The sequence below is a fragment of the Astyanax mexicanus genome, chromosome 7 (assembly GCF_023375975.1).
Source record: "Astyanax mexicanus isolate ESR-SI-001 chromosome 7, AstMex3_surface, whole genome shotgun sequence".
Classification (NCBI taxonomy): Eukaryota; Metazoa; Chordata; class Actinopteri; order Characiformes; family Acestrorhamphidae; genus Astyanax; species Astyanax mexicanus.
This window is the reverse complement of record NC_064414.1, coordinates 54,861,246-54,886,311: the sequence shown is the minus strand read 5'-3', so window position 1 is coordinate 54,886,311 and position 25,066 is coordinate 54,861,246. Positions and strand designations below refer to the sequence as shown.

The 25,066-nt window shown below is 41.8% G+C and overlaps 1 protein-coding gene across 2 annotated transcripts in view; it reads right to left on the bottom strand.

Annotated features, from left to right (window-relative positions):
- The window catches only part of stox2a (storkhead box 2a), a 94,312-nt gene that overhangs the window by 2,345 nt on the left and 66,901 nt on the right, over positions 1-25,066 (bottom strand). For both annotated transcript variants that reach the window (XM_022665867.2, XM_022665868.2), the window contains exons 2-3: positions 11,096-11,248; positions 1,326-3,855 (exon numbers count right to left, since the gene is read on the bottom strand). In XM_022665867.2, the coding sequence (XP_022521588.2) occupies positions 1,326-3,855; positions 11,096-11,248 (2,683 nt within the window). The remainder of the gene's footprint in view (positions 1-1,325; positions 3,856-11,095; positions 11,249-25,066) is intronic.

Below are 25,066 nucleotides of genomic sequence, written 5' to 3'. Positions count from 1 at the left end.
AGTGCACCAGAATTGAGACAGAGGTTATGAGGTCATCAGTGTGAGTTCAGAACCACAGTCCAGTAGATCAGGATCTGATCTAAACCTGCAGTGACTGAAACCTGCAGCTGGAGGTAATCTCTCGCTCTGATTTCTCCAGTAAAAGACGTTCGGGGAGCGCTGCACCGTACACACACTCGCTCAGAGTGAGTCATACACACCCGGGGAGGCTATTTATAGCAGCCGAGGCAAGTCCTCTCACTCATAAAGAACACACACACACACACACACACACAGCTCAGGACACCCAATCACAGGCTGTCTATGCCAGTTCATGACCTTGTCTATGGTATATAGGGAGAATCCATACTACACACTGCAGAATGTTGACTTTTTGGACTAGCTACAAGGCTAATGTTGTACCATGGTGCTAGCTGCCAACATAACACATGCACTTTTATACCCAGCATTCACATACAATCTGTACATACATCACATTACATACATACATCTGTAATTTTTAAAAGGTTCTATATATTTAAATGTTCTATATGTATTTTTTATGAGCTTATCCTGCTTCTCTTAAAGGATAATTCTATAGCGTTGCTGTGAATTCGTGCATTCATCTTAGTTTCTGGGGGCTTTATACCTCTATACAGTCACCACCTACATGGGCAGAGTCTCCCTATACTTTAAACTGATTGTTTTGAAGGATGCTGTCAGTTCAGCAAGTTGCCTTTTTAAGGTGTTGTGCCAAACTCTGCCTTCCTGCTGAAATGCGAGTCCCTTCAAGTGCAGGTTTGTCCTGTAGCAGAATATGTATAACAAAATACCCTAGGATTCCTTTTATTTCTTCTTATAAATATGGTTAATCTACAGTTACAGTAGATACAGAATCACCAGCACTGTAATCTGTTGTACCCATACTGCTCTGTAATTAATCTACAGTTACAGTAGATACAGAATCACCAGCACCGTAATCTGTTGTACCCATACTGCTCTGTAATTAATCTACAGTTACAGTAGATACAGAATCACCAGCACCGTAATCTGTTGTACCCAATCTGCTGTGTGACCTTAAGATTTCTTAATAATCGCTAAAACGTGGGATGCGTAACCATACACCAAAGAGTGCAATTCCTAATCCATTGGTGGGTTGATTTATTTTCCATTGCAGAAAAAACAGCTATTATTACTGAATAAATTGCAGAAAACAGAAATAAACAAGATGGAGAATTTCCTGATTAATCGCTTGTCGAGATAAATAATGTCATGATTAAAGATTTTTTTTTTCTTTCTGCAATGCCGCTGCATCACACGCTGCGTGGTGCAGTATTTGAGCTTACCGTGGGGAATTAAAGCCACTGTCTACAGTCACGCTGCTGCTGTCCATGCTGTCCAGCCGTGCCGAGTGCGCCGACTTCTGGCTGCTGGTGTTCTCGTTCTCCTTGGGGCTCAGCAGAGTCAGGTTGGTTTCAAATTTCCTCTGTAGATCACGCTCCTTCTCTCGTTCCAGCAACCACTGCATGGTGCCACCCCCAACCCCACCGCCTACCACACCACCACCCTCGCCACCCCCAGCCCGCACCTTCCCTTCCGCCGGCGCTGCCTCTTTATGTGAAGAATCCTCCACCTCTTCCTCATCGTCGTCGTCCGACACGTTGTAGTAGTCGAACGTAGCCTCCGAGGCAGAGGGGGCACCCTGCTCTGACCCTGTGGGGGGCGGGGCGGATGCGGGTGACGGGGCAGAGTTAGGCGGTGGCGGTTGTGGCTCGAGGGTGTCAAGCACCTCAGACGATTTCATGTGAGGGGTCTTTCGCAACGTGCCTGATTTTGAGTAGCCACTGTCCACATAACTCATAGTCAAAACATTGTGTGGTGGCTTGAACAAAGTGTCTTTACTGAAAATCTCTTTCCTCTTATCCACCACCAATCCACTGCCACCAGTACCCACACTGCCCCCTCCCCCACCCCCTGGGTCGGCGTTGTGTTGATGCTGTATCAAACGTCCGTTGGACATGGGCTCTGGCGTTTGGCTGGGCGTTGGTTTACCCGAGCCGTTGTGGCCCTTGGTGGAGCTGTCCTCTTTGTATTCCATAGGGTGTGGGGAGGTGAGGTGCGGCGTCTGCCTGTCAGCCGGTGATCCCTTACGGATCCCGTCTGACGGCGTTAAAGTGTCGTGATCGGATTTGGCCAGCGGCAACGGGGCGGTTAAGATTGTTTCGTTCGACGTATTGCACTGGAAGTAGTCGTCCGCAAGCGGCTTGGGCGACAGGGCCTTCAAATCACTGTAGGCCGGCAAACTGTCCCTGCTCTTGTTCCGTTCCAGAGGAATCGTGTCCAGGCTCATCTTGCCCATGTCAGGCACAGACATCTCAGAGCTGAACTTAGCAGCGGAGAACATGATGCGCGAATAGTGTGATGTTTTCTGCGAGGAGGCTCTGAGTGTCCCATCGTCAGTGTAGTATCGACTGCGATGGTCCGGACTGCGGTCGTAGTCCTCTGGAGTGCCTAGAGTTGAGCTTCCGCCTCCCAGCGGACCCTTGGAGTTGTCCATGGATCTCGACCTTTCCTTGGCCTTATCTGGCCGCTCAGTGCGAGACTTGCGGTCCTGCGTGTGGCTGTGGCTTCGGTGCACCCTGGAATGCGAGGTACCACGTGAAGGCTCTGGGAAGGGCATCTCCGTCCGTCTTTTTGCAAGCTCCCCCGAGACGTCCCATTCAGGCGTAACAGGAAAATACGACTCTGCAATATTAGGGTTGCTGTGGACAAGGTAAGCAGCACCACTCCTGCGTTCCACTGTGTACATTCCCTCCCTAGGAGAGCGCACCAGAGAGTGGCTAAAGAAGCGATAGTCCCTCTCAAGGCCCACTGCAGCGGCCAGGTCCAAGTTCGATCCTTCGGATGGGTCTCCTCGAGAGGTTTGGCGGGTCTTGCTGTGGGATCTCGATTTGCCGTGCGGGACGCGGCGGTGGCCACGGCTGCGGCGGCTGCGGGCGCTGTGCTGTGCAGATGAATTCGCTTTGCAGCGCTGAGCACGTTCCTCCTCCAATCGTTTCATCACAGCTGTGTGACGCGCCACGTTCTCCACCGTAAGGTCCGGGTTGATTCGCCGGATGATCTCCATCTCCACCTCACGGGGAATAGCCGTGGAGGAGGGTGTGTCCTCATCCCGAAGAGGCCACTCTTCTGGTGGAAACTGAGCAGAGAAGGTCGCCAATTGCTTTGTCTTGTCTTTCCTGAAGCTGAGTCGGAAAAGCTTTAGCCCAAACTTCTTGGATTGCCTCTCGCTGCTGCCCCCGGTGCTCCCCTCTTTCTTCTTGGTCAGAGTGTCTGTCTTGTAAGCGAAGGAGGGGTTACTCCTGCTCTTGTCTGGATCGGGCGGGTGTTGTGTGGTCGGCGGAGGGGGCGGGGGCTGGGGGTATGAGGGGGGATCTCCTTTAGGTTCCTTTGGGGACTTCCTCTGAAGAGTAGTGTGATTGCTTGGCACCTCGTCACGGTAAGAGTTGTACGAGTCGCAGTGGTTCTTGTGGTTTAGCCTTTCCCGCACGCAACCAGAGGTCGAAGGGGTGATTGTGCCGGACTGGGGGGACGTACACTGCTGCTGCTGCTGCTGCGACTGTTGCTGTTGTTGCTGCTGCTGTTGCTGTTGTTGTTGCTGCTGCTGCTGCTGCTGTTGTTGTGACTGCTGCTGCCGGTCCTGGTGCCGATCGTCTAGGTGGTACCATTTGCTGTTGGTGCGGATGAGGGAGGGGGTGATGAAGTAGGTCTGGGGCGTGACAATGCAGTAGCCCTCAGGTGTGGGGTAGATCTTCCGCTCCCGAACCAGCATGTTGAGCGTGTGCCGCAGGATCTCCGGACTCGGTGTGGGTACACCTGAGGGAAGAAAGGTAAAGAAGGGTCATCAGTGTGCGTTCACACCAGGATTACACTATAAAAACCCTGAAAATCACTTCCACTAACAGTGCTAACAGTGCTAACAGTGCATTTAGCAAAATTGACTGCTAATTATGTACTTTGCTTCTAAAAAATAATAATAATAAATAATGGCATTTCTGAAACACTGAGCAGAAAAGGAAGAATAAAAATGAGGAGGAAAAGGATTAGAGGGTTCATGTTGAGGTTAGCATTATAGCGTGGGTTTGGTGTTGCCAAAGGCATTCATGTTGCCAGAAGTAGGATTAGCCAGGAGTAGGTGTAATTAAACAAACAACCACCAAAGGCCAATCAAAATCAATGCTTCCCTTGCTGATATCCACAACCACGGGTATATCCACCAATCAGAGTGGACCAAGCATTACCTCATCTTTCATCATTGGGTCTCTAAGCCCCTAAATCTGATAATGGCTCTAAAACTGGCAGCGCTAGTCTGACTAAATTGGTCCTCCCTCACAAGATTAGCTCATGCGAGAGACAGCAAGCGTCTGTGAAGTCCCTTCTCAATGTTTCGGCTGCTGCCTGGGTTATTATGATAAGTTATAGGGGTTTAAATGGACCGGTTGGACCAGTGCACTAAGCGGAACCTGCCGCCAACCCTGGTACAGCGTTAGCGCCAAGGATGGCGACCGTCAACAAGCTCCAAAAACAAAAGTAGTAGTAAAGTAGTGAAGATTAGTGAAGATTAGTTTAGAAAACAGTGAGTACAAAGTGTTTAGAGCCATAAATGGTACCCAGCTTGATAAATAATATACAATAATTACTGTCTCTACTGTCCAGGAAAAGCTTTCTAATAAATTTTACAAAATCCTACTAAATTTCCAAATAATGCAGTGAGAATTTGACTGCAAGAGCATGAGTGAGGTCAAGGTTTTGGATGATCATTACCCTCCAAACAACTCATCTCTTTTATACCCCCCAGTCCATGCCTGGGTGCCCAAAAAAATATAGACATATAGTGTATGTGAATGTTTCATATAATATACAGTAAAATATGTGAGAAATGTATTGTAAATGTAGCCTTAATGTCTAATATTTATAATTTTGAGATTATTAAAGTACTTCTAAGAGATTAATTGCATTTGACTTGTTTTAAGCGATTTTATCTTTGGTCTTTACTTTGCTGTTTCAAGAACCTCTATGACTCGTAAGATGTTGTCTGGCATGTTGCATTATATACTACTTCTATATAAATATATTCTAATAATTCATTGTATTTTTCTAATAATATACAGCTTCGGAAAGAAATAAGAGACCACTTCAGTTTCTGAGTCAGAGCTTTCAGACCTCAAATAATGCAAAGAAAACTGCATTAAAAAATGCATATTCATAAACTTTTAAGAGTTCAGAAATCAGTATTTGGTGGAATAACCCTGGTTATATTATTTTTATGCATTTTGGCATCTCCACCAGTCTTGCACACTGCTTTTGGATAACTTATATTCAGAGGTTTTCAATTTGGTAAAATCAAGGAAACATATTTTTTAAGTGATTGTTTTTTTTTTTTTTTAAACAGAGCTGTATTATACTGATATGACATGCTATACTTATATTATGTAATGTACCAGTCAAAAGTTTGGACACACCTGGAATTCAGTAGTTTTTCTATTATTTTAAAAAAAAATCTACATTGTAGATTAATACTAAAGTCATCCAAACTATGAAAAAAATATGAATAATTATTTAGTAAGCAAAGAAATGTTAAACAAACCAGAATATGTTTTATATTTTACATTCTTCAAAGTAGCACCTCTTGCTTAGATGACAGCTTTGACATCTTCTAATGGCTTTCAGTTAACAGCTGTGCTATTGTCTCTTAAAGTGTTTGAGAGCATCAGTTAAAGTAAAGTAGTGAAGAGGTAGAGTTACAGGTATACAGTGAATAGTGAATATTTGAGTAATGTTCTAATCCAGGTTATGAGAAGCAACAACTACTCAACTAAATAAAGAAAAAAATACTTTAAGAAGAAATGAAGATCAGTCTATCCAAAAAGAAGAATCTCAAGAACTTTGAAAGTATCCTGAAGTGCAGCCCCAGGAAAGGATAAGGTCATCAGCACAGCAACCAATCACATCCAAGAGTCTGGCAATCACATGACCCAAACAGACCATGGGAACACTGTGTCCTCTCATCACTCCGGTCCTTATATTACCTCAATCAGCTTTACTACACACACACACACACACACACACACATGCGTGCTATACACACTCGCACACATATATACATATATACACACACACATACACACTCACAGGCGTGGATAAAGCAGGAAGATAAGCTAGTCTGGGTTAAGTGTTGCCCGCCATTACATCATACCCCAGCAGTTGCCATAACAACATGACGCAACCGTAGAGACTTGGCCTTTTTTCTTGTTTTTTTTTTTGTCGTCTTCCTCTCTGTGAGGACGAATCACAGCACTCCTCACAGTCAGGTCTGCACACTCTGTGCTATGATTGGTCTGTTTCTGTGAGCCGAGCTGTATATTCTGAATGCTCATTGGCTGTGTCTCTGCTGGGGTGGGGAATCCTTCTGCACACATGGTCCTAATGTTATGGACAGATACTTACTACACCCCTATATAACCATCAAATACTTACATACTATAGGTCTCAGGGGTTTGGACACACCTTCTCATTTAATGTTTTTTTTCCCTACATAGTAAATTAATAGTAAATTAATTCAGATTATGAAGGAACACATAAGGAATCATGTAGTAACTTAAAAAAAAGTATTTAGGTGATCTTATCTGGGGAGCTGTTTGTTAACTTGTGGTTTCTGAGGCTGGTAACTCTGATCAACAGAGGAAACTCTCGCTCTTCCTTTCCTGGCACGGTCCTGATAAGAGCCAGTTTCATCATAACGTTTTTCATGCACTTGATGCTACTTTCAAAGTTCTTGAAATGTTTCGGATTGTCTGACCTTCATTTCTTAAAGTATTTTTTTCTTTACTTAGTTAAATAATTCTTGCCAGAATCTGGATTAGAACATTACTCAGATAGAGCTATTCACTGTATACCTGTAACTCTACCTCTTCACAACTTTACTTTAACTGATGCTCTCAAACACTTTATTAAGAGACAAGAAATTCAAGTAATTAACTCTTGATGAGTTCAGCACAGCTGTTAACTGAAAGCCTGAATTCCAGGTGATTCTACCTCATAAAGCTGACTGAGAAAATCCAGCAAAACTGATTATCTAAGCAAGAGGAGCTACTTTGAAGAACGTTAAATATAAAACATATTCTGCTTTGTTTTACACTTTTACGTTTTTCTTTATAGTTTGGATGAATTACCACTGAAATAAAGGTGTGTTAAACTTTTGACTGGTACAGTATGTTAAAAACTCTTTTTAATACACTTGATTTGAGAAGAAACAAGGAATGAGCAGGAGTCCCAATACAGCTGTGTATGCAAACAATTTACAGGAACCAGAAGTTTAGTAAATATACGCTGTTCTTTTCCTAACTCACCAAAGGAACTCTGGACATTTTTATAACTTTAATTTTACCTAATTTGAAAACCTCTGGAATATAATCAAGAGGAAGATGGATGATCACAAACCATCAAACCACCAAACTGAACTGCTTGAATTTTTGCACCAGGAGTAAAGCAGCATAAAGTTATCCAAAAGCAGTGTGTAAGACTGGTGGAGGAGAACATGATGCCAAGATGCATGAAAACTCTGATTAAAAACCAGGGTTATTCCAACAAATATTGATTTCTGAACTCTTAAAACTTTATGAATATGAACTTGTTTTCTTTGCATTATTTGAGGTCTGAAAGCTCTGCATCTTTTTTATTATTTTAGCCATTTCTCATTTTCTGTAAATAAATGCTCTAAATGAGAATATTTTTATTTGGAATTTGGGAGAAATGTTGTCTGTAGTTTATAGAATAAAACAACAATGTTCATTTTACTCAAACATAAACCTTTAAATAGCACAATCAGAGAAACTGATTCAGAAACTGAAGTGTATAAAGCTGTATAATTCTATAGCAGAGGAAGTCTGCTCCACACTGAGCTGGACAGTTCCTGTATTCAGAATTAAGCAGTACTGCAAACAACCAGCAGATGGTGACATATAAAACACAGTGTCCATTAAGAAGATGCCACACTGCAGGATTTCACAGTTAACCTGCTAACTGCTAAACTACTAGCCTGCTAAATCTAAAGACAATCCCAGATAATCCTGCATTTAAAAAAAGGACAATGATGCTTTATACATCATAAACATAGAACCTCCTTTAACTGCTTGTTTATCTATTTTTTTAAATAAAAAAAACAATTATCTACAAGCTTACAAAAAAGGTTTATTGAAAATGTAGCATTTAATATCCCAGCAGACATACCAACTAATCACGATACATTTACCTTAGCAGTGCAATTCTAAATATACATTTACTTTTGCAGTGTTATTATTCTCATCTCATGTTATTATTGCAGTGTTCTAATTCTGATCATAAATCTGTTCGGCAGTGCTATTCTGATTTAGCTTGGTACCTTTGCAGTGTTAGTTTAATCATAAATGTATGTAAACAGTGCCAATTCTAATTGTACATTTATTGAAGCAGTGGTACTCTAGTTATATGTTGCTAGCAAGCTAAACATTGGTAAATAAACAAATGCTAAGGTTAAATTAGCTTAGCTAATGGTACTATTCCAGCCTTGTACAATTTGTGTGTTTCAGCTTTAAAATCACCCGTCTGTAGGGAGGTAGCGAACTGAGTAAACTGATAATGAGTGTGATAATTGGTTAATGTTTTATTTTATTTAATTAATTAGAGTCAAGAGTAAAATTGAACTTAAACCTGCAGTTTGTTGGCTCCAGCATTTTGTAATGGGTGAAAAAATATATTCATGATTAAAGTAGCACTGCTGAAAAAGATTATTCTATTGTATTGTACTGTATTGTATTGTTTTTTCTTTCTTTTTTATTAATTTATTTATATTTTTTTCCCATTTTCTCCCCAATTTACACAGCCAATTAGTCAACCCACTCATTAGGACTCTAGGACCCTATCACTAGTGATGCTCCAACACCAGTAGTGTGAAGACTAGCACACGCCTCCTCCATACATGTGAAGTCAGACTCTGCCTCTTTTTGAGCTGCTGCTGATGCTGTAGCATTATCGAGTAGCGTCACAGCGCTAACGCTCGGAGGAAAGCGCAGCGACTCGGTTCGGATACATCAGCTCACAGACGCAGCCTTGTGCTGATCCACATCACCCTAGAAGTGATGAGGGGAAAGAGACAGCGCCATCTACTGTACCTATCCAGAGAGAGCAAGACCAACTGTGCTCTCTCCGGGCTCCGGCAGCTGATGTCTAGCTGCATAAACAGGATTCGAACCGATGATTTCCTGATCGTAGTGGCGGTACTTGATTTTTCTACTGTGATATTAACAATATTAAAATATTTTTAATTGTAGTTAAACGCAATAGAAAAAGACATTCATGGTATAGTATAGTATATTTAGTATATTTAAAAATATGTGAAAAATCTAGGCCATATCGTTCAGCCCTAGTATGAATAACTCTTTACTCGTACATTATAATTGTGTACACTCGCTAAATATAAGCAGTCCCAGGCGTCACGCTGCCTCCCACTTTCCACCCAGACTGAGTCCAAAAACAGGAAAATAAAAGCAGTGATGTCATTTCCCCGCCTGCCAACTCTGCCTACTCCGCACTTCCCACAGTGCAGCATGATGGACAGCACCAGGATGACATCACCCAGCTACAAGACCCTCGTCAGCAAAATATTGATTATGGATTTGTGCTGGGGTTGTTATTCCTGAAGAGGCGCAGCAGCGCTGGTCGGGCGGTCAGCACCATGAATCACTGTTGCGCAGTTCTGTGTTACGATCTGCCTCACTCGACACGTCTAACCAACGCTACAGAGGCTCAAACATACGCTCTTCAAAATAAAAGCCTCTACAGGAGGACTTCTCAAATCTGGGCCTGACAGAAATTTCTCCCAAATTCCAAAATAAAAATATTCTCATTTAGAGCATTTATTTGCAGAAAATGAGAAATGGCTGAAATAACAAAACAGATACCGAGGTTTCAGACCTCAAATAATGCAAAGAAAACAAGTTCATATTCATAAAATTGTAAGAGTTCAGAAATCAATATTTGCCGAAATAACCCTGGTTTGAAAACACAGTTTTCATGCATCTTGGCATCGTGTTCTCCTCCACCAGTCTTACACACTGCTTTTGGATAACTTTATGCTGCTTCACTCCTGGTGCAAAAATTCAAGCAGTTCAGTTTGGTTTGATGGCCTGTGATTATCCATCTTCCTCTTGATTATATTCCAGAAGTTTTCAATATGGTAAAATTAAATAAACTCATCATTTTTAATTTTTTTTTCTTTTCCAGAGCTGTATGTGTGATAAAACTGGAAATTTCACTTCATACATACAGTGGTGCTCGAAATTGGGTGAACCCTATAGAATTTTCTAAATCATCGTCAGATTGACCCTATAGAAGTCAAATATAAAGACCCTAAAGTAAATATAAAGATAAACATGTCAGAGAATTCTTAAGTAAAATATTAGAAATTCTGTTAATGAACTGAATCTCAAGAGAAGGTGGATCACTCAGCAAGACAACGACCCTAAGCACACAAGTCGTTCTACCAAAGTAATGTTTTGGAATGGCCAAGACCATGCCTCAAGTCCCACAGAAAACAGAGACATACTGACTCATCTCTGTCCTGCACAGAAGTGGTGAAACAGCAGAGTCACTCACTGTCTTCAAACGACTGAAGACTTAAGGCTAAATAGTTTCTAAACTAACAATTGGCTCTTAGGTGTTTAAACATGATCGAAGATAGTTGTATCTTTCTGATTCTAGTCTCTACAAACCAGCAATGCATATTTTCAAAGTAAAAAACGAAGCTTTTGTAAGTAGCTCTGGGTAGGAGTATATCCTAAATACCGTAAATATTAATGTAAATGTAAGGTTTGTCACCAATGGGTGAAGTTTAAAGTGGATGATAGCGTTCATTATAAAGAGAGTCCATAAAACATACAGTTCAGTTTATTTAGTGCATTAGTTTGACCTCAAATCCTGTACGATCTTTGTACAATAAGCAAATGTGTGCACATTTTTAGAGAATGCTGATGCATTCAGGTAATTTACTGTGTGTGTGTGTGTGTGTGTGTGTGTGTACCTGGGAAGCAGGTGGTGAGGTGCTCCATCAGGGCGTCCTGTGTGACGGGCTTGCGGGCGGAGTTCATGGCCGAAATCGCCAAACACAGAATTTCTCCCAGCGGAATAAACTGAGACTGGCTGATTGGGGACATGCTGATGGGAGACACATCACCTGTAGAGAGAGAGAGAGAGAGAGAGAGAGAGAGAGAGAGAGAGAGAGAGGTGGGAATTAAGGCAAGTTCTAAAAAATAATAATACACAGCTCTGAAAAAGAAAAGCACTTCAGTTTATGAATCAGTTTCTCTGATTTTGCTATTTATAGGTTTATGTTTGAGTAAAATGAACATTGTTGTTTTATTCTATAAACTACAGACAGCATTTCTCCCAAATTACAAATAAAAATATTCTCATTTAGAGCATTTATTTAAAGAAAATGAGAAATGGCTGAAATAACAAAAAAGATGCAGAGCTTTCAGACCTCAAATAATGCAAAGAAAACAAGTTCATATTCATAAAGTTTTAAGAGTTCAGAAATCAATATTTGGTGGAATAACCCTGGTGTTTTTTAATCAATTTTTTCATGCATCTTGGCATCATGTCCTCCTCCACCAGTCTTACACACTGCTTTTGGATAACTTTATGCTGCTTTACTTCTGGTGCAAAAATTCAAGCAGTTCAGTTTGGTGGTTTGATGGCTTGCGATCATTTATCTTCCTCTTGATTATATTCCAGCGGTTTTCAATTTGTAAAATCAAAGAAACTCTTCATTTTAAGTGCTGTCTTATTTTTTTACAGAGCTGTATATTCTCATCAGCAGAAAGATACCTGCACCCAGAAGGAAGTGTGGGATTATAATGCTATACAGAAGGAAGATAAACGTTAGCAGGAACAATAAATGATTATAAATTTTGGCTGATATGGGTAAAAAACTACACATACAGAAGTAGTAGGTAATGCTTGTGTAACGCTGCAACATGCCAGATATCTTAGCATGTAGAGAGTGGTAGAGGTTCCTAATGTTCCTCCTGTGATAATACATCCCATAATAACTCCAATATTCTCTGTACACAGTTGCTGCAGATTGTGTGGTGGGGTATAGGAGTGTTGATAGAGCGTCCAATAGAAACACATCCCACACATTTTCTATAATCAGGGAAAGATCTGGAGATACAGCAGGTGGACATAGTCTAGTATCTGCAGTGTCTTCCGGGTAAGCTCTTAAAAGAGCAGCAGTTTGTGTATAAGCATTGTCCTGCTGAAACTGCACAGCACTTAAGTTAATGTAGCATTGCACCATGGTACCTTCATGCACAGATCCTTGGTTGTCTCCACCAGTACAATACATGTTTGTTTGCTTTGCATTATTTGTATTAGATCTTCTGTTGAAGCAGCGGACCATTGATATAAGTTACATCCACAGTGATAATAAAACGTAATAAGTAAGATAGTACAGTAAAATTACAGTATTAAGACCCCTGGTTGTATTTTCCTTTAGTGTGTCTGCTTTAGAGCTCAGATTCTCTGCCCAAACTGACCCGACCCGAGGCCCAACCTGAACTTGTAATAAATATCATTTTTTCTCTTCTTCTTCAGTGTTGCAATGTTAATTAATATTGTTCTGAACAGATTTTGCTCATTCAAGCATACCTATTTGTTTTTTTTTTAAAAGCTCAGTTTTAATGCTCTCTTTACTGAAAAATGTTGGGTTTAATTTGGGCTCATTTAACTTATATCCACCACTTTCCAGAAAAGGGGGGCTGCATCTGTGGTTGAAGGAGCTTAATTTAAAACGCCATACATCCAGATGCCCGTATGTCTGCTCTTTAGGGGTGTAACAGTTAGGGGGGGTCCCATATTGTATCGTACGCAATAATATCGCCAGCATTTTAGAATTATACTCTGAAATATGGTGCCATATCACCCACCCCAAATTATCACATCAGGGTACAACTTTTTTATGTTTTTAGCAAAAGAAAAATTTACACTATTTCCCCATTATATATCTACTAGAGACTTTAGATTATATCTGTCTAGTACCATTTATTTTACTTTAATCCTGAATATATGAATATATTTGGATTGCATTATTATTAGTATCATGATTTCTGGATCATTGAGTTCTGTTACAAATCTGATAAAATTCTTGTATTTTTTAATATCTCAGTTAGGGGTGTGCCATATCATATCGTATGCAATAATACAATTCAATTTTAATTTTGGTGCAGTAGTATGTTCTAGAAGATTTTTTTTTTAAATTCAATGTCTTGTCATATCGCCAAGAGTATCGTTATCACAACAAAATACCACAAAATATCTTGATATTATATTAGGACCATATCGCCCATCCTTAGTAACAATACAGAAAATTCATGGTTCGGTTCACACCTCGGTATAAACCCCATGGTTGTTTTTTTTTTGGGATGGAATGTTGTAACGGGGCTCGAGCTGTTTTACTAAACACTTGAAACCAGGGTTCCCTCCTCTTGTCATTATGAGAGGCTGGAACAAACAAACAAATGGTGAGCATGATTATGGTGCTTTAGATTGTCAATGTTAAATCATATTAATGGTGCTATCACTTGAATTAAAAATCATGATTTTTTTATGCTGGTATTTCCCAGTATTATTGTGAGAGGGACAGTAATAATAGTGTAGTGTGGTTTAAGTCTGGCAGACTAGATCATTTGTATTGTATTATAATACCTCATAGAGAGAGAGAGCGAGTGAGAGACAGTACGAGCGCCTAACCCTGCGTTCACACTGGGAAGTGACATGCGACCATTAGTTTTCTATGGCAGGGTGCAATGTCAGTGCAGAGACGGTGTGTGGACACTTTGAATTATCTGCAATTCTGCGTGCGCTCTCTGTTTGTGTACTCCAGCCTGAAACTCCTGTGAACATTAGTTTTGCATTGCGTTCATTGGATCCACAAGTCGCCTATAGACTGCCTGTGTACCGTGCAATCTTCATGCTTTTACACGAACTGAACCGTGACCCCTGTACCGTGACGATTCCTAAAAAAAAAACGTACCGTTACACCCCTACTGCTTTTACCATTTAATAGAGGATAAACTAACACTAGATCATCCTATCCAAGAGAAACGACTCAGCTCTGAAGCTCAGAACCGTCAGTACAGGAGACCCCGCCCACATATTCAAGCGTTTAAGGGACATGGTATAAGTTAATGCACACAAAACATGTCCCATGACTTTTGGCATGTCAGTGGACTGATGTGTGTGTTGGGTTTGGTTGTGACCTTAGACGACTGATGATTCAGCATATTCAGCTACAGCGCACATGTCAATATCACCCCCCCAAAACACACACTGATATTAGATTAGTACAGAAACACAGAGTGCAGTAAAACTCAATCCAGCGCTATTAAATCACCCGACTGCAGACTGGATTTAATAACGGCTCTACAGAATTACAGAGATCAGACTAATATGGATCAGAACAGACACAGAGCTGCGGTCCAGAACACCTGAGAGATCCGGCAGAGCTGATAACGGTTAAATGGGATTATTAACACAGTTAGCTCATAGCACAGAACGCTGATACAGGACTGATCATATCAGTGTGTGTGTGTGTGTGTGTGTGTGTGTGACCCCAGAGAGTCGAGGTTAAGGACAAGAAAGGTTATGTCTTAGTTACTTACTTATAACTGGACAGTTTATCCCAGTAAAATCTGGTGAATATCGACAGTCAGAGCTTCATTTTCCATTTGCTGTATCGCTAAATCAGCACCACTGAGTGTACAGGGTCTCATCTGTACCAGTTGTAGGATTTTTATCGGCAGCTATCGGTCTTGTCAAACATGGCTACTGCAGAATTAGCACACCTGCTAATGGAAATATCCAACATAGCAGCCATGGTGTTAGAATGATGGTGAACCAGGCTTATTTATAATACCTCGTTAATCCCCACATCGCTACAACAAGGTTGGTGTACCTATTTTACACCATTATGGCACGTCATAATGTTCATTGCTATCTTACACCTCGCCAAGAGTCTATTTTCATGTCTTCGGCCTCCATCGTTTAAATAGCAACAGAGCTACACTGATGGGCGTGGTGTTCTGGAAATGAGGTGTGTTCAGGTAAATTTCTGGAGTTTTTTTTTTGTTTATCTTGGTAACAGAAAACACAGGAGCTCCACTGACTGAATACAACCTAGACAGACGCCAACAGTCAGACGTTCATCACTATCTCGGTAACACAGGCACACCAAGCCGAGCGTACACCCCCACTTATTACACACACATGAACACACAGCAGCACAAACCCAACTTTTACATCAACAATAAACAGAATAGTAAATAAAATAACAGCTCAGTTTCCTTTGACACGTCCAGGTAGCTGCACCGTTAAAATAGCAATCCGCCAAAGTCAGAGCTCACCGGACTCTTAAAGGGAATGATGAGCAAGTGACACACTGATTGGTTTATTTCATGTTACGCCCAAAATGAACCACACCCATGATTAATTTCCTGTAGCAGTATCAGGTGTTATAGCTCTAGAGAGAACACTTCTCAATTGCGTACTTATAAGTTACAGGTGTTGGATAATGAAACTGAAACACCTGGTTTTAGAGCACAATAATTTAATGTCCCGACAGACAGTTCTGGTGGAAACAGGAGAGTTGAGGTGCACATTGAATTCTGCGTGATTAGGGCAGCCGTGGTTTTATGTTTTTTGGATACAATTCGGTTTGGCACCCGAACATCCCTTTCAGACAGCTTCCTCTTACAGCGTCCACAGTTAATCCTGTTGGATGTGGTTCGTCCTTCTTGGTGGTATGCTGACATTACCCTGGATACCGTGGCTCTTGATACATCACAAAGACTTGCTGTCTTGGTCACAGATGCTCCAGCAAGACGTGCACCAACAATTTGTCCTCTTTTGAACTCTGGTATGTCTCCCATAATGTTGTGTGCATTGCAATATTTAGTGCAGAACTGTGCTCTTACCCTGCTAATTGAACCTTCACACTCTGCTCTTACTGGTGCAATGTGTAATTCATAAAGATTAGCCACCAGGCTGCTCCAATAGCCTCAAACACTAAAATGACAGGTGTTTCAGTTTCAATGTCCAACCCCTGTATACTAATTAGTTGTTGAGTATGAAGTATGTAGTGTATATAAAAATGTGAAAACATAGTACACTCAGATTTTTTTTAATAAAATTGTATTTATTTTAATTTATTTTTTCATTTTTAATCCAATTTTCTCCCCAGCTTGGAAGGCCAATTACCCAACAGCATTAGGAACCCATTACCAGGTAGCCAGAGCTCAGTACTCTCTCGGACTCCGGCTGCTGATGGAGAAGCACAACCTGGAATTACAGACCAGCGATTCTTGGATCAGACCAGACCAGAGTGACAGACCGGTCAGTATTTGATTCTTGTCATGATGCACACTGTTGTAGTACAATAAAAAATGGAGAGGGAGGAGCTACTGGAACAATATTTGAAAAAAAGTGTCAGACAACGATATGTAAGTTCGGTGTTAATAAAAGCAAAAATCTTAACACTTAATCACTTTCTGTAAATACAAAACAAGTTAATACACTAATATTTAGTGAACTAACCTACCAAACCTGAACTATTAAGGTAAGGTGCAGTATATAGTATATTCTTTTATAGTATAAGTGTTTGTGCAGCCAAAACAGACCTGACCCACTGAAGCATGAGCACTGGGCGCCCATGACCCTGCTACTATTGGTGGATACTGACCACTGCATACCAGGAACACCCCACAAGACCTGCCTGATGTTCTGGAGATGATCTGACCAAGTTTTTGTCTTAAACATCACAGTTTGGTTTTTATCCGAGTGTCTTTAACACATCAATAATGTTTATTGCAATTAGGATGCAATTAAGATGCAGTCAATCTCTATAGTACAGCAGCAAAAACAAAGGATCGTGCTAAAAAAGCCAGAATCTGCCCTGATTCTGATGCGCTGGACCAGATCGGGACATCCCGAGTGTAATAAATCTCAGTAGCATAGCTACTGGTCTACCATCACAACCATGCAGGACCCATTAACACCAGCAGAACCATTAAAACCAACAGGAACGTAACACATGCACCAGCCTCACCATTTACTCCAGAACCTACAGAACTGACCTCAGAGCAGCGTGGGAGAACGTGTGCCGCCAGCACTGCAGGATGCAGAATGACATCATCCACACGAAGCAGCTGAGTGTGTGTGTGTGTGTGTGTGTGTGTGTGTGTGTGTGTGTGTAAAAGAGCTTAACGATGGTCCTTTAATGTCCACCACGCCTTCATGTGTGTGCTGTGTGTGAGTGTGTGTATAGCGTAAAGGTGAGTGTGTAGGTGATCCTGGAGTGATGACACACACACACACACACACGTCCACAGCAGAGCCTACAGCGGCGTGTCTGCGGGTCAGAGCACAACCATAGCGCAGCAGCCGCAACGCACACACACACTCACACACACCCTCACACGCTTCAGCATCACCGGTTTTATTGCTTTTACTTTAGTAAGAGGGCGGGGGAGAAGGGGAGCGAGAGACAGAGACAGAGAGAGAGAGAGAGAGAGAGAGAGAGAGAGAGAGAGAGAGAGAGAGAGAGAGAGAGTGGGATAAAAAAGAGATGGAAAGATAATAAGAGAAGGGGATAGGAAGAAAGAGAGGGAGTATCAAAAACTTATATATAAAAAGGGATAGATACATATAAAAGTGAAAAAATGAGATAAAGAGAGAAAGAAAGATATACAAAGAGAGTAATATACATATCTAGATAGGTAGATATATCCATATATATATATGGAGAGATTGAGAGAGTGATAGAGTGTGTGATATGAGTAGAGAGAGAGTGATAGAAAGAGAGTGATATAAAAAGAGAGGGAAAGAAAGCAAGACAGAGAGAGATATGCCCCTCCCCTCAGGCTGTGACAGTTTACCCAGAATGCTTCACCTCATACAAAGACAGGAGGGGTGTGACCAATCACAGCTGAGCTCACACTCACACACTCACACACACACAGTCTCTCAGGCTGGTGGGCGGCTTGCTGAATTTGGTCGTCGTGGCAACGCATCCCAGTTGCTCCCTCTCTGGCTCCTCAGCACCATGCTACACACACACACACACACACACACACACACACACACATACACACACACAGACACACACACACAGAGACACACACTCCTGCAGATCCTATAGACCTTAAAACTACAGCACAGTCACACAGCAGAGAGAGAAAGAGAGAAATGTTTGTCACCTGAGAGACAGCTGAGAGTGGACAGCAGCTACCTCACCACACCTCACTATACCTCACCATACTTAACCATACCTCACTATACTTCACCTTACCTCACTATACCTCAGTATACTTCACTATACTTCACCTCACTTCACTATACTTCACCTCACTTCACAATACCTCAGTATACTTCACTATACTTCACTATACTTCACTATACTTCACTATACTTCACCTCACTTCACTATACCTCAGTATACTTCACTATACTTCACCTCACTTCACTATACCTCAGTATACTTCACTATACTTCACCTCACTTCACAATACCTCAGTATACTTCACTATACTTCACCTCACTTCACTATACCTCAGTATACTTCACTATACTTCAACTCACTTCACTATACCTCAGTATACTTCACTATACTTCAACTCACTTCACTATACCTCAGCACATCACACTTAACCATACCCCACTATACCTCAGCACACCATACTTAACCATAACTCACTTTACTTTACTATACCTCAGAACACCTTACTATATCTCAATATAACTCACTATACCTCACCATTCCTCACTATACCTCACCACACTATACTAAACCATACCTCACTATATCTCAGCACACCATACTTAACCATACCTCACTATCCTTCACCATAGCTCACTATACTTCACAACACTATACTTAACAATACTTCACTATACTTCACCATGCTTCACCACTCTATACTTAACCGTCCCTCACTATACCTCAGCACACCATACTTAACCATACCTCACTATACTTCACCATACCTCACTATACTTTACCATACCTCACCAAACCTCACCACACCATACTTAACCATACCTCACTATACTTCACCATACCTCACTATACTTTACCATACCTCACCAAACCTCACCACACCATACTTAACCATACCTCACTATACTTCACCATACCTCACTATACCTCACCACACCATACTTAACCATACCTCACTATACTTCACCATACCTCACTATACCTCACCACACCATACTTAACCATACCTCACTATACTTCACCATACCTCACACACTGTACTTAACCATATCTCACTGTACCTCACCACACCATACCTCACTATACTTCACCATACTTCACTTTACCTCAGTGTACCTCACTGTTTTAATCATGTCTCATGGTTGCATAGATTTAGAGGTCATTTTAAGTACAGCAGGTTTAAGTTCATTTTTCTTCTTTACTCACTTAAATTAAACAAAATGACTCCTGGTCACATAGATTTTGGTCTAATGTTATTCTCTTATCATCACAGGGCTACCTTCAGTCCAAGCTCACGTCTTAGGATAAGCAGTGGTCGTTGTTAAGGTACAGTCTGTTACAAACAGTTTGTTTGCTGTTATTGTGGATGTTTGAATATTTTGTCCATCTTTTGGGAAACATAAGTGTAAGTAGAACAGAATAAACGAATGAATGTGTTTATACAGATAAACTATGTGCTTTGGTGTGATATTAATGTTGTTTTTTATTTGTAGATGATGTTTTGTGTACTACTCTCTTGTCTTGAGTTTGGATGGACTGTGGACAGTAAAACGGAGATTCTTGGAGCCCAGTTTCCTGCTGTATTGGTCTGTCTCATGCGTGCTGAGGATGAAGATGAATCACAGGTAATCACTCTGCATGGATTCAGACTGGTCAACTTCTACTCCTGTGAATCAACACTTTAAAGAACTTTAACTATTCAGCAGGTGAGTTCAGTCCTTTTTAATTTTTATTATTTTCCTATAAATTGAGTTATAAATAGTTTTGAGTGTGAATATATATTTTGTTCATACAGTATTATTTGTGATGTTACATTTATGGAATATAAGCTGGGGGTTAGAGTCTCCTTGGTTATGTAATTAGCCTTTTTTGGGAAGAGGTTTGTTATACTATACCTTGCCATACCTTAATATTCTTTACTATGCTAACATAACTCAGTATTCATAATCATAAATCACTCTGCCTCACTATACAATTACATTTATAATCATTTCCTATTACAGAGGACGGCCAATGTACTGTTAAGAGTCTTGCCCATGGACTCAGTGTGAGTGTAAAGCAGTATAGTCACCCAGATTGGGAATTGAACCGCAGTCTCCCACTTGATATGGTAGCTCACTGGCATGCAGTGGTGTTATCCACTGTGCAACTCTCTGTTTACTACGTGTAGATCTGCGCCACACATCCCATAAAAAACACTGTGTTTAAAAGCACAGCGGCACATTTTTAGAGTTCTGTGTTAAAGCAGCTTCACACTGCACAAATATACAAATATACACACTGAAACTTTATTATTATATTTTTCCCCATTTTCTCCCAATTTGGATATCCAATTGTCCCACCCCTTTGTGCGTCCCCATCACTGGTGGCACCTGCGACTCTTGGAGGATGCGGACGAGCACACGCCTCCTCCGACACGTGTGAAGTCAATCACCCCTTTTTTCGAGCTTCTGCTGATTAATCATTGCCTGAGTAGCTAGCGTGCTCAGAGGAAAGCACAGCGGCTAGGTTCAGATTCATCCGCTCACAGACGCCTTGTGCCGCCCTGCGCCACCTTAAGCGTGATGGGAGAGAGCGCCATCTACCCACCCGGAGGGAGCAGAGCCAATTGTGCTCCCTCTGAGCGCCGGCAGCTGATGGCAAAGCTGCATGAGCGGGGGTTCGAACCTGCAACCTCCCGCTCATAGTGGCAGCGCTTTAGACCGCTGGATCACTTTATTTACTTTCTTGCTCCCATGCCAGACAGCTCTGACCAATCAGAGGAGTGTGCTCTCGTGATTTATTGGTGCGTATTTTGCTGCGTTTAAGTTTAAGCTCGTGTGAAACCCAACCAAACAGAGGGAGAAACGCTCCAAATAAACAAACTCATCAACTGATGCAGACCATAGAAACTTTCACAACTACAGGTGTAAAAAAAAAGCCTTAAGGGTTACTTTTGTTGAACAGGATCAGTTAATTAGATTTACATTGAATTAGAAGGGGTATCCACCTCACTCCAGTCATCCAGCAAATAAAACATACAACCAGGTATGTAAAGATCTGGATGGATGGATTTGACTCCTCTCTTCAGCACCAGTTTCAGACTGGAGTGAGTATGATGCCCTGGCCACTACACTACACCAACTCTGTCCCGCAACATATAAACTAGAGGTGGGTGATATTGCCTAAAATAATATCTAAATATTTCATGGTATTTTCACGATAACGATACTTTTGGCGATATGACAAAAACACTGAATAAATAAAATACTTCAAGAATACACTACTGCAACAAAATGACAATTAAATGTTATTATTGCATACAATAAGATATGGCACACCCCAAGAATGATTATTTCTCTCTGTCTCACTCTCTCTTTTTCTCATACACACACTCACACACACATTAGGATGTATGAGTGTGTTGAATTGGGACAGGTGCTGTGTGTGAATGAAGCTGCAGTGGTCCAGTGAGTCACTGGAGTTGGGATGTCCCACCTCTCTCTCTCTCTCTTTATTCTCTCTCTCTCTCTCTCTCTCTCTCTCTCTCACTAAGAGCTGTGCTAGCACATCCGAGATGACGTCATCTCAGCATAGACAAACCCGGCGGAGGGGGAGGGGAGCCAGTCAGACCCAGTAGCAGCAGGAGAGAGAGAGAGAGAGAGAGAGAGAGAGAGAGAGAGAAGGAGATGTGGTTTGCAAAAGTATTCATACCCATTAACCTTTTACACATTTTGCCACCTAACAATCACAACCTTACATTTATTTTATTGAGATTTTAAGTGATAGCCCAACACAAAGTAGCATTGTGAACTTGTGAAGTGGAAAAAAAAAATTATAAACATTTTTTTTTTATCAAATAATAATCTGAAAAGGTCCACATGCAAAAGTATTCAGCTCCCTTGTATAAACACTTAGTAGAGCCACCTTTCGCTACAATTAAAGCTGCAGGTCTTTTAGGGTCTGTCTCTATCAGCTTTGATCATCTAGAGACTGAGATTCTACTCCATTCTTCTTTATAAAACAGCTGAAGATCAGACAGGTTGGATGGAGAGCGTCTGTGAACAGCAGTTTTCATGTCTTTCCACAGAAGATCAATGAGATTTAGGTCTTTAGGACTTTAACTGGATCATTCTAACACATGAATATTCTCTGATCTCAACCAATACAGCTCCACTGCAGCTCTGGCTGTATGTTTAGGGTCATCGTCTTGCTGGAAGGTCTCAAGTCTTGTACAGCCTCCAACAGCTTTTCTTTCTCCAGGATTGTTCTGTATTTATTTATCTCCAGACTGCATTCTGGCTATGGGCCTCATCTAACATCACTACTGAAGTATTAGCACACTGTCTACCAGCCTCATTCCATATCACTACTACAGCGTTAGCACACTGTCTACCAGTCTCATAACACATCACTACTACAGTGTTAGCACACTGTCTACCAGCCTCATCTCACATCACTACTACAGTGTTGTTATCACACTGTCTACCAGCTTCATCCCACATCACTACTACAGTGTTAGCACACTGTCTACCAGCCTCATCCAACATCACTACTACAGTGTTAGCACACTGTCTACCAGCCTCATCTCACATCACTACTACAGTGTTGTTATCACACTGTCTACCAGCTTCATCCCACATCACTACTACAGTGTTAGCACACTGTCTACCAGCCTCATCCAACATCACTACTACAGTGTTAGCACACTGTCTACCAGCCCTATCCCACATCACTACTACAGTGTTAGCACACTGTCTACCAGCTTCATCCCACATCACTACTACAGTGTTAGCACACTGTCTACCAGTCTCATAACACATCACTACTACAGTGTTAGCACACTGTCTACCAGTCTCATCCCACATCACTACTACAGTGTTAGCACATTGTCTACCAGCCTCATTCCATATCACTACTACAGTGTTAGCACACTGTCTACCAGTCTCATAACACATCACTACTACAGTGTTAGCACAGTGTCTACAGTCTCATCCCACATTACTACTACAGTGTTAGCACACTGTCTACCAGCCTCATCCCACATCACTACTACAGTGTTAGCACACTGTCTACCAGCTTCATCCCACATCACTACTACAGCGTTAGCACACTGTCCACCAGCCTCATCCAACATCACTACTACAGCGTTAGCACAATGTCTGCCAGCCTCACCCAACATCACTACTACAGTGTTAGCACACTGTCTACCAGCCTCATCCAACATCACTACTACAGTGTTAGCACACTGTCTACCAGCTTCATCCCACATCACTACTACAGCGTTAGCACACTGTCCACCAGCCTCATCCAACATCACTACAACAGTGTTAGCACACTGTCTACCAGCCTCATCCAACATCACTACTACAGTGTTAGCACACTGTCTACCAGCTTCATCCCACATCACTACTACAGCGTTAGCACACTGTCCACCAGCCTCATCCAACATCACTACTACAGTGTTAGCACACTGTCTACCAGTCCTATCCCACATCACCACTACAGTGTTGTTAGCACACTGTCTACCAGCTTCATCCCACATCACTACTACAGTGTTAGCACACTGTCTACCAGCCTCATTCAACTTCCCTACTACAGTGTTGTTAGCACACTGTCTACCAGCTTCATCCCACATCACTACTACAGTGTTGTTAGCACACTGTCTACCAGCCTCATCCAACATCACTACTACAGTGTTAGCACACTGTCTACCAGCCTCATAACACATCACTACTACAGTGTTGTTAGCACACTGTCTACCAGCCTCATCCTACATCACTACTACAGTGTTGTTAGCACATTGTCTACCAGCCTCATTCCACATCACTACTACAGCGTTAGCACATTGTCTACCAGCCTCATTCCATATCACTACTACAGTGTTAGCACACTGTCTACCAGTCTCATCTTACATCACTACTACAGCGTTAGCACATTGTCTACCAGCCTCATTCCATATCACTACTACAGTGTTAGCACACTGTCTACCAGTCTCATAACACATCACTACTACAGTGTTAGCACACTGTCTACCAGTCTCATCCCACATTACTAATACAGTGTTAGCACACTGTCTACCAGCCTCATCCCACATCACTACTACAGTGTTAGCACACTGTCTACCAGCTTCATCCCACATCACTACAACAGCGTTAGCACACTGTCCACCAGCCTCATCCAACATCACTACTACAGCGTTAGCGCACTGTCTACCAGCCTCATCCCACATCACTACTACAGCGTTAGCACAATGTCTGCCAGCCTCACCCAACATCACTACTACAGTGTTAGCACACTGTCTACCAGCCTCATCCAACATCACTACTACAGTGTTAGCACACTGTCTACCAGCTTCATCCCACATCACTACTACAGCGTTAGCACACTGTCCACCAGCCTCATCCAACATCACTACTACAGCGTTAGCACACTGTCTACCAGCCTCATCCAACATCACTACTACAGTGTTAGCACACTGTCTACCAGTCCTATCCCACATCACCACTACAGTGTTGTTAGCACACTGTCTACCAGCTTCATCCCACATCACTACTACAGTGTTAGCACACTGTCCACCAGCCTCATCCCACATCACTACTACAGTGTTAGCACACTGTCTACCAGCCTCATCCTACATCACTACTACAGTGTTGTTAGCACACTGTCTACCAGCTTCATCCCACATCACTACTACAGTGTTAGCACACTGTCTACCAGTCTCATCCCACATCACTACTA